General features: G+C 35.8%; 1 protein-coding gene across 1 annotated transcript; it reads left to right on the forward strand.

The window, feature by feature from the left end:
• Nucleotides 1–790: 790 nt before the first annotated feature.
• LOC138305537 (solute carrier family 23 member 1-like) lies at nucleotides 791–11,457 on the forward strand. The gene is made up of 12 exons (XM_069245806.1): nucleotides 791–879; nucleotides 2,625–2,818; nucleotides 3,585–3,742; nucleotides 4,387–4,493; nucleotides 5,358–5,440; nucleotides 6,038–6,222; nucleotides 6,418–6,562; nucleotides 6,809–6,965; nucleotides 7,795–8,048; nucleotides 8,556–8,829; nucleotides 9,565–9,660; nucleotides 10,927–11,457. Exons 2-12 carry the CDS (start codon nucleotides 2,681–2,683, stop codon nucleotides 11,094–11,096), a joined length of 1,767 nt encoding a protein of 588 aa, XP_069101907.1. The 5' UTR covers nucleotides 791–879; nucleotides 2,625–2,680; the 3' UTR covers nucleotides 11,097–11,457.
• The last annotated feature ends 6 nt before the right edge of the window (nucleotides 11,458–11,463 follow it).

Here is an 11,463-nt window from a genome sequence, read left to right on the forward strand (position 1 = left end):
TCCAAATAGAAGGAAAAACATTTTGGCTAAATGACATATTAAAAAGAATTGCCAATGGCTTACATGTGGAATTTTAAGTATATTTCAACATGTGGTGACTTATAATATCGTGGCCTGACGCTTTTCCTAATTTGAGAATTTTTAAGATATCACAAATCTCATCAGATCGAACAACAAGAGAATCAAGGTAAGAATTTGTTCTATAGTTAAATGTTAAATAATAGATTTTGGTAGACGAGAAACACTAAGTAATTGAACGCTCCATTTTAGATTTTGGAAGCAAAAGAAGTAATGGCTTTTGATTTCAACTCAAAGAGTTATCCCAAATACACAAATCGTATTTTCTAAATCAATCTATTTCTCTAAAACTATTATATGCTTTACTCCACTGGTGTAGAATCGTTATACATGTATTTCTTTATAAACTCGATATTCAATACACGCTGATTTGTTCCTGTATGACTAGACGTGTATTACGAATGGAAACTCACGATAAACGATGGTTTGAAGGTGAACCATGGTTAGGAATAATTCTTGTTTGGGGTCATTATGGGGGAATGACATATTTCAGTGAAATTATGAAAGATGGAAAGAAATGAATAAAATGGAAGTGAAGGAAAGATAGAAAAGGGAAAGGAATGGAAGGAGGAATGAAGACGAAACATCGCAAAACATAAGGAATTCGAAAAAAAAATCCTGTCAGCGTCACTGTTCGAATTATTCTGTCACACTAGTTTTATATAAACCTGGTGCTGATCAGAATAATTTCTGACTAATCATCTCCCGCATCTCCGTATAATAATACCTGGTCACGTGCCGGTGCACTGTGGCACACATCAAAGTTACAACTTAACATAATGTAGAGTGGTACACCTCAAGGTAAGTCCGATATTACTTTTTATAATTCTGGTTTTAAGTTGTTTTTTTTTTACTTCCGTAATGCTTTCCAATGGAGAATTTTGAGTTAAAGAATTCATTAAACCTCAGAAATGTTGTTGAAACTGAACAAAGACTTACGTTACCGTGGCCCTGTTTCGTGAATGTTCCGTAAATTTAAGGAATCCCTGAACTTCAAATTCTCCATAGGAAGGCATTACGGATTTTAAGAAAGGCTTCTGAATTTAAGATTTTTCTTAACTTTAAGTTTTAATTTAAGTTAATGAATTCCTTAAAGTTAAGGAATGTTCATGAAACTGGGTCCGTCGCATACAGATCGTTGTTACTCTGGCCAAATTAATGGAGAACATAATCTATAATAATTCGATTGATATTTATATGAGAAGAAATTAGACCAAGTTGATATGCGTTTTGCTCGTACATAGTTTGCATGATGTATCTATAGTAATCTGAAGCTTTTGCTTTGCTTTTTTGTGTTCTGGTTTTGATTTCATACAGTGACTGATATGTATGACTTGACTCCAAGATGAGTGACACACAAGGGTTACATGTAAAGTGTGAGACAAAACAAAATGAACCGAAACGAATCAAAATGAAACGATTTCGTTTAGTTTTACTTTCGTTTCGAAATTTACAGGAACCGGTCAACCAGTGGTTTATTGGCGGGAGTCGCTTACCACATTAACATGTTTTTAAAGTATGGTTTAGTGGCAACCTCTAAACGTGCTTTAATATATAGATATAATATGATAGTGTATACATGTGCTTATAAAATTATCGATATCATGAATGTGGTAAATATTCATACCTTATTAACTGCCGTAATTTACAAAATATTCACTGTCTGTCACGCGCTATTTGATCAGTATTCTAAATTATGTTAGCGTTGTCTTTCTTTCATTGTGAATTTACACGTCCATGTGGCATAACACAGCCGTCATAAACAAATCTCCATTTCGTCATGAAATGTATTTGCTCCCGAACTAATATGATTCAAATTACAAAAATCATTATTGTAACAATTTTGATGTTTGAGGTGAAATATTGATTTCATGTTTTCCGTTGCGGGATAACTGTCACTAGTAGGGACTAAACGTCTGGGGCGAACCAACTTCGGAGCGAAGCATCTTCGGGACGAAACCTCTTCATGCATTGTAAACAACATTTTCGGGACGAAAAGTCTAGATATATTGTAAACAATTCACGTGAAAATTTTCAAACATAAGATCATTTGGATAGTGTATATGGTAAGGGTAACAAAGCAGTGACCTGCTATTCTCTTTTCAACATTACAGGTACGCTTATTTCAGTAATTTTCATATTAAAATGTGCCATTTAAAATTTCCGATAAACTCAAAGTTGTTGAATACACTGCCGTTAGGAGCGCTAGTATCTGCGAGCAACTTCTTAGCCAATCATATTGAGGAAATTGACTGAAAGAGAATTTTGCAACCACGATCACAAAGGCGAGGTCGTTATGACCTCGCCAAAAACACCAATAGGGAACTCCTAGACACTTCAGTGGTGCATTGTATGACCAGGTGAGGTGTGCTGTTCGTGGTCTTCGATGGCAAACTTTAACAAGGAGACACAACACGAACAAACTGCAGCCACACAAAACATTCACACAACGCATTGCACACATGATAGGTCGTTCGTCAATGACTCTGGCTGTTATTAGGACTTCAAGCTAATAAAGCACACTATCTTGTCATGGTATATTACAGGAGGACTGAGATACAGGGCTATGTACCATTGATCAAATCACTCACAAACAGAAAGTATGGAAAAGGACGTTTTCACGAAGGATGTAGACGAGGAAACTCATATCGAGGCAACAAAACACCCGGATGTTCCGCCACTGCGTTATAATGTTGGAGAACACCCGCCATTTTTGTTGTCATTAATTTTAGCGTTACAGGTATGCTTTAAGAGTCACGTGTTAACTGAACCTCATAGTCACAGTTCATTCTCTGAAAATATTAAACGACAAATAGCTTGAAGTACATCGTACTGATAATGGCGGATTTGTAGTTAAAAAAGGATAAAGCTAACTACTGAGTTGTAATATATTTAAATATGAATAATAAATAAGAACCATGCCCATGAATATGGCTGCACCTCTCAGCATTCGCATTTGTATATTTTCATTATTGAGGATTTATGAAATAACAGTTTTAAAAGATTAGTATCAATGATTTAAGAAGATCTTTATTTCTAGAGAAAGTATCCGCCATATAAATGTTTCAAAATAATATTCTTGTTTTCTAAATTTTTTAAACAATATTCTGACAACAATAATTCACAATCCATTTGATCAGAATGTAATGTTGTCTTTTTTAACACCCTTTTCATGTCAGAATGTAATGTTGTCTTTTTTAACACCCTTTTCATGTCAGAATGTAATGTTGTCTTTTGTTAACACTCCTTTTCGAGTCAGAATGTAATATTGTCTTTTGTTAACAACATTCCGACACCAATCCATTTCTTTTCAGAATGTAATGTTGTCTTTTGTTAACACTCCTTTTCGAGTCAGAATGTAATATTGTCTTTTGTTAACAACATTCCGACACCAATCCATTTCTTTTCAGAATGTAATGTTGTCTTTTGTTAACACTCCTTTTCGAGTCAGAATGTAATATTGTCTTTTGTTAACAACATTCCGACACCAATCCATTTCTTTTCAGAATGTAATGTTGTCTTTTGGAATGAATCTTCTCGTTAGTGTCACGATCGCCGACCTCGCATGCGCAGAAAGGAACGATCCAATCAGAGCCAAGCTTTTCTGTACGTCTGTATTTGTGGTCGGTCTTACAACTGTGGTACAGAGCGCTTTAGGAATAAGGTAATTTTCCGTTATTGGTCTTTCTATTGTGATAAGAAAACCTTGGGAATAAGGTAATAATTTTACCTGACTATGGTATATGATGGATATTTGAATATGGTAGAATTACAACTGGGTTCAGAGATTGTTGTGATTAAGATTTACTTGTACGTGTTTTCTATATAAATAACATGAATGCTGCCCCGTAAAAATATACCAAGACACGCATTGGTGTGGAAATGGACAACTCCAAATCTCATGTGTGGCTCATATGTTTTGACTGTCATTTTTAAAATCATCACAATTATCAATATTAAGTGAAAAACGTGTTGGAAAATAGCCTATATTGGCAAAACATTTGCGTAATTTATGTATAATAGAAACGATAATAGAAACATTATTTTTTTCAGGGATGTACTCAATATTTGAAATACAATTTTATCACTAAATAACAGGTCTCGAAAATCAATGTATTTCGGGTTATAAAGTGTACAAACCATACAATGCCTTTTTAGTCCATTGTTTTTAAATTTTAATTTTGACCACTTCCACCTTTGATTGATGAACTTTGAAAACAGAAACGACATAATTTGAATAATGCCTATTTATGATGATATACAGAATTCGTATAATGATTACAATTTATACATGATTCGGACTTTTAGACTCCCCATTCTCCAGGGCGTATCCGGCGCGTTCATGGCTCCGCTCCTGTCCATGAAAACGGCCGGAATCTGGGACTGTGACGTCACAGATAAGGAGTTGAGTGAAGGTGATTTGTCTTGAAGGTGATTTGTCTTTTCCTATATTGGAATGTTATCGAGAGCTCTATCCTTATGATATCGATTGTGATTCCATGTTATTGTTAGTGTATTGTCTAATTTCTCAGAGAAATTTTACATCTAACGATCGAAATCCTTAGTTCTAATATAAGGTCATGGAGAAATGTAGATTCCCTTTAAAAGATGATTATTGGACTGACGAGAAACATCTACAGTAGTCTCAACACAGATACATTTTGCCGTCTAATTCGGGTTAAATAATACACATCTCTTCGATAAATTCCACTGACAAATGATAAAAAAGACATCAATATGTCTAGTCAATTGATGATACAACGTAAATAGTCACCCCTAAAATATCACTAGAGATGGGAGAGCCGCAGTTGAGCGTGGTTAACATTTTGTACTATCGAAATACACTCACACGTCACTCATGGCTTACGTTGCTATGAATGTGCTGTTCCCTATCCAAATGCAACCCGCCATGTGACATGCGAAATTTATATCATATAGCTCTCACCCAATCAGAACGCAACAATCTCACTAGAGATATCATAAACATATAAGAAAAACTTTCTTCTATGGGCTCATTGTAAACCGAGTCACATAAAAATATTCCCTTATAAGATTTTGTTGTCGTCACATGCAGTAAAATACAATGTGATCATTTTAGAAAGTCCTGTTTTTGCTCCCATCCTCATCGAAATATCAGCGGTTCTCAGTGTATGTCTGGAAAAGATTTCTTTACAAAGTCGAAATATAACCACGCTGTATATGGGACACCTGTCAGAGTTATCTCTCTTTGATTTACGTTGGAACCGAACATGATGGTTTCAGCAACTTTTCACTTTCAGATATATTTGTTACTAACCAGACTATGTTTCAAAACGGTTCCATGATGACAAGACAGGAAATGGTTTACTTCCGGGTAACTCAGGTTTGTTATTTTATCAGAAAATCTTCTCATAAGTTCACAAAAATTCATTACTTTGTAAAAACACTATTTCTTTGTGAGAATTTATCATACCGTATAAAAATATATTGTGTTATTGTATCATCAAAATGTTTTACTTTTATTTATATTTCCATATTAATCATCATCATCATCATCATCATTATTATCATCATCATCGTCATCATCATCTTCATAATCATCATCATCATCATCATCATCATCATCATCATCATCATCGACATATCAACACTATCACTATCACATCACATCATCATCATCATCATCATCATCATCATCATCATCATCACACATCATCATCATAATCATCATCATCATCATCATCATCATCATCATCATCATCATCATTTCATCATCACTCATCAACATCATATCATCATCATCATTCTTTATTTCCTCCATGCGAAGATTAGCACAGCAAATTAGAAATAAAAAATTCTTTTAGGCCCCAATCATATCTAAGACCAAATACAATGCAATTATGACAAAAATTTTATGTCCATGTAATAAGACAGATATATAATACATTAAAATTTGTATAATTATGATTGTTTTATGCAGCTTCAGGGAAGTTTGATGGTTTCCGGTATATTAACTGAAGTGTTTCTGGGCGGGACTGGCCTTCTGGGATACCTGGTTAGCCTTGTCGGACCAATCACAGTTTGTGTAACAATAACGGCGATTGGTCTGTCGATGTATCCAATCCCTGTCTACTTCTGTAGTACATACCTTCCAGTCGCCATTTGGTGAGTAACGTAACGTAATCATCGCAAAAAAGGCAACTTGCATTGTTAAAATTATCTAAAGTAGAAAACGATTGTGTTGATGTAATATTAGTCAGTGATACCAAACGGCCATATTTTGTCAACTCATCATAGCTTTGATTACCTATAGAAACTCATACGCTGGCATTTTCTTACTTGATATATATTATTTTACAGTGGTGCGCTGACAATGATGATCTGTATTATGTACCTGTCACACATATCCATCGCCATACACACAATGCATTGTGACCGGAAGAAGAACACGGATATACTTAAGTCGAATACACAAGCAAAGTTACCATTTTTTGAGATATTTCCGGTAAGTCACTTTGATTATTACTATTGGTATGACATGATTATTTTGTAATTACTGATGATAACTGTATGTTTCATAAAAATGTTATTTTATCTGATAAGTAGTTCGATGTTTCGCATTCTGTTTGCGGCATTAATCCAAGCTGTATGAGGGTTTGTCTGACTTCCAAAATTCTCTGCTGACGCTGTACCATGTTTGTCTACTGTTAATGTTCAAGTTTTTATGACGTCACCGTTTTGTTTGTTCTAGATATTTATTACAGTGGTTGTCATGTGGGCGGTATGTGGGATTCTGACCTTAACCGGCGTCTTACCTGATGACCCTAGTGAACCCGCCTATCGGGCCCGGACAGACACGCGCGGAGATCTGATAACATTGTCACCATGGTTCTTCTTTCCTTACCCAGGTAACATAACAATTACCTAGCCGTCCTGTCGAAATAATGAGGCATATATTACATAAAAAAGAAAAAGCTGTACGTAGTTTGTTAGACTAAACATACAATGAACGCCCTGTGTCATAAGAGGGCTTGGCTCTTCTCTTTATTTTGCTGATGGACCATGGACGCCACGTGTCATAAGACGACTTGTAGATATGTAAGGTATATACAGTTTCGCCCTCAATACCATGCCTGGTATAACATCACTATGTCATAGTAAAGACATTTTAGGTGGAAAAAACAACAAAACACCTGAGCAATCACGGGCCTACATCGACTTCATCGAAGTTTGTTCCCATCCTCGATACTCCAAGGGTTTCGATTACTTACGATCTCTACCCCTGGACTATCTCATAGTGAAATTGGTGGCAGATCAGCGAAAAACATTTGACCAACACAGGCAAGCAAAAATTTCCTTTGAAGGCAGCAGAGAGAGCGAAGCCCAATTTCAAAGCCACACATTCAACAACCTTGTACCGTTATATACGACTCTTTTAATTGGTGCAATAAATCAAACGACTAAATTACCTGTTCTGTTCTGTTGCCGTCAATTTTACTATGAGAAAGCCCAGGGGTGTAAGAGTCCTTGGAGTATCGGGGATGGATTGTACCTCGGCGTCCAACATTGAAGGCAATAATGCATACCAGCCGAATTCATGTAGTGTACACCAAAGGTCCAAACTAGTTTTGTTATGCGTGCATTACACATGGACATTTGCACGCATGCCAACAGCCACCATGATTAATACTGGTTGTCTATGTGTTACCATACGTCCATTTTGGTCTTCTCCTTCAGGTCAGTTCGGCCAGCCTCGTTTTAATACTGCGGTATTTGTAGGATTCATTAGTTCTTACTTCGCCTCTAACATCGAATCTATCGGGGATTATATGATAATATCCCGGGCCACGGGCACCTATCCCCCTCCCCGTCACGCCATAAACCGGGGGATACTGACTGAGGGCATCATGGGTGTGGTGGCGGGTGCCCTGGGGGCCGGGCATGCTACGACATCATACACCGATAATGTTGTAATCATTAAACTAACACAGGTAAGTGCTGCTTAATTGTAGTTTAAGGTTTTCTCATACTTCATTCTGTTTGTTGAAATTATGAACCAAATATCAAATGTTAAATAGTCTTTGTCTGTCTCTAAGGGTAGTTTCAAAGTAGTACCACACTGTAAAACTGTGTTTGTGTTTACAAAGTACCAAATTTATCCACAACGTAACACAATACCTGCGGAATACGTATACATAGTAAATACTCTATCAAATAAAAATTACTACAAAATAGCTAAAGCTGAATTTCAGAAATGTCTTAAGGGGAAAACACTCCTGATTTTAAGAAATTCTCAGAAGAAATCGTGTTAAGTATACAGCTGTAGAAAGTGTATTTCAGTAATTTTGTTTTTTTAATTTTGTTTTGATCACCTTTAAAGAGCAAAATATTTCCTAAATCTGATTAAGATGAAATCAGGAATTAACAAAATAATACATATGACTGAATTTTCGTTAACAATAATTATAATAACCAAGCTATGTTCCCCTATGTTACAGGTAGCGAGTAGAAGTGTGATGGTTTTGGCAGGCATCATTTGCATGCTTTTTGGAGTTGTCGGTAAATTTGGCGCAGTAATGGCGTCACTTCCGGATCCGGTTATAGGGGGCGTGACCGTTATTACCTTCGGACTATTGGTGGCGATAGGATTGTCATCTCTTCAGAGGATCAATCTGTCGTCCACTCGGAACCTCGCAGTATTGGGATCTTCATTATACATTGGCTTAATCACATGCGAATGGGTAAAAATCAATGCAGACGCCATTGACACCGGTACGACATTCATCATAAAATAAAACTGCTCATTACTTCCATGTAATTAATTTGTTTATTAATTGTCTACATATAGAGTATTGAATATGTTTTGCCTATTTGTTTTTTCAAAATTTTCAAAATTGTTGCATTCGTTGTTATATGGTATACAATTATTATTTATTGTTTAGCTCAGCATTATCAACCTTTATTTCTTTTGTCTGTCTTCCGTCCTTCAATTCGTCCGTATGTAGGTTTCCATTGATAATAGATGTGCATGATGTATTTTAGGAGCGATTAGATTACAAGATGGTCGACATGCAGTCATCATGAATTTTGATATTTGAAATTAGTTACCGCTGTTGATTAGCGTGTTCTAAAATGATCTGTCTCATTTCATGTATATGCTCCCCTTGGACATGTGAAAAGTTTTAACTTTGAGACCGATCGGACAACAATATGGCCGACAGTCAGCTATCTTGGATGTTGACAAGAAAGTACTGAAGAGATCCTTCTTATTATTGCATGAATAGGTTCTTCATGGTCCAAGAAAAGCAGAGAACAGATCCATGACTGATACAGATCTATCACTGGTGGTCGTAAACACATCTCAGGAGTCTCTTGTTCTACGATCAGTTTGAAAGTGAAAACACATAACCATAGAACAGTTTTTTTTTCTGGCGATACTTCAGCTCATATTGAGAACAATCTAAATGAGAAAATCCTCGAACTGATGACGTTTTTCGTATTACACAGGTTACCCCGCTCTGGACCAGGTCATAAGGCTTATCCTCGGGACTCAGATGTTTGTGGCAGGACTGACCTCTATTGTACTAGACAACACTGTTAAAGGTTGGTATGAGATTTTCTCCGAGACTCAGATACAGCGGATCTGGTCTCCTTTAGTCATAATATTAGTGTTAAAGGTTATTGAGTGTTTTTCTGCAGGCCATAAAGGTTTGTGGCTGGGCTGGTATATTTTGTACTGCTGCTGTATTTCTAGGTAGAGGGTCCACTGGCGTACTACCGTACCGTACGTTTATATTGTTGTTGTTCTGATGTGTGATTAAGTCCCATCCTCCCACAACCCCCACATTATATTATACAATACAAACCTTGACAGCATTTGGGCTTCAAACTCGCGATCTAAAAGTGGATGGTTTGTCATTTTTTGTGGTAAAATGTTTAGACATCTTAGCCTCTCCGCTGTCATTGTTATAACCTCGGTTGCTTTTATTTAAAACATAATCTATATGTGGTAAACTGGCCTAGTTACACACTATTTAACTAATAGTAAAAAACAACTTCAACAATAATAAAATATCAATTAATTATTTTAAATGTTCTGGATAAAGAAATTGTGATGATAACTGATACTGTGTAGCGGTATACATCATTACACTATACGAATAGTGACAATTTGTTATATATCTAGGCCCAGTTTCATGAACATTCCTTAAATTTAAGGAATCCCTTAACTTAAAATTCTCCATAGGAAAGTATTACAGAATTTAAGGAGGGCTCCTTAACTTAAGATGTTTTCCTCGACTTTTGCAATACTTTTCTTTTGAGAATTTTAAGTTAAGAAATGATTATGAAACTATGCTCATATCATCGTGTACCCTTGCGGATATCATCCTTTATTATTCCTGATGTCAAAGACGTGGTATCAATCATTTAATCATCCAATCGGAACTCCTCCGATCCAACTGTCGTACATTGACCTCGTATATGACACAAGAGCATTCATTTAAAACTAATGGACTATTTTCATAACAACTGGTTGCCACTCGAGGACACAACCGTCAAAAAGCGTCAGCTTATCGATTCAGTATGTTGTCCGTTTCTAAAGAGAAACCGTACCATTCAATTTCTTAAAATACGACTATAGATTATCAACATTTCAATCACTATTAATTTTCTTATGCGTGTTTATGACGTAATAAGGTTTTCCGGCGAAGAAAATCTTTGGTTTTCTTACATATTCTTACACCTATCACATCCGAGGAGTTCCGATTGTTTAATCATGGAAGGAGAAGAGAGTACGCATTTGGATTCTTTTTGTGATATTGATAGTTGTTTATTAAAAGCAAATATCGTATGTTAATTATTTTGTAGGATCCCTGAAGGATAGAGGAATGGATGATATGGGATCTTTCAAACCCGGAAGTGGAAGTGACGTAGATCATTACAAATCGGTGTACGATGTTCCTATAATATCGAAGTTACAACGGAATATCCGAATTCTTCGCCACGTTCCGTTTCTTCAACCGTACCGTCCAAGCTAACGCAAATGTGATAACTTTCTTTGATACGGATATCACAGCACTCGTAGGTAATATAGCTGGTCTACATTCGGCGTGCCTCGTACCAATCCGAAATCTTTTATTTGGATTGAAAATGGCCTTTTAACCTGAGAGTTCCCTTTTAAATCCTTATTAATGTGTCGGTATTGATAAAGTTTATGAATGAGATTTCCCTAACTAGATTACTGTGTCTAGGTTTCGATAGCTTATTGAGCATGTGTTAGTATGTAATTCTGGTGAAACAAGTTAACATATATTCTTTACTGGCTTAATTATCATATAATAACCAATTCACAAAATTGAATTTTTTATAGTTTTAACTGAAAATAAAATTTTGTTTTAATTTTGT

This window comes from Argopecten irradians, chromosome 13, assembly GCF_041381155.1.
Source record: "Argopecten irradians isolate NY chromosome 13, Ai_NY, whole genome shotgun sequence".
Classification (NCBI taxonomy): domain Eukaryota; kingdom Metazoa; phylum Mollusca; class Bivalvia; order Pectinida; family Pectinidae; genus Argopecten; species Argopecten irradians.

Excerpts from the sequence above, each read along its gene's own strand:
- LOC138305537 (XM_069245806.1), top strand. The coding sequence starts at position 2,681 with ATGGAAAAGGACGTTTTCACGAAGGATGTAGACGAGGAAACTCATATC. Across the intron at positions 6,563-6,808 it reads CATTTTTTGAGATATTTCCG|ATATTTATTACAGTGGTTGT; the intron begins GTAAGTCACTTT and ends TGTTTGTTCTAG. Across the intron at positions 6,966-7,794 it reads GTTCTTCTTTCCTTACCCAG|GTCAGTTCGGCCAGCCTCGT; the intron begins GTAACATAACAA and ends CTTCTCCTTCAG.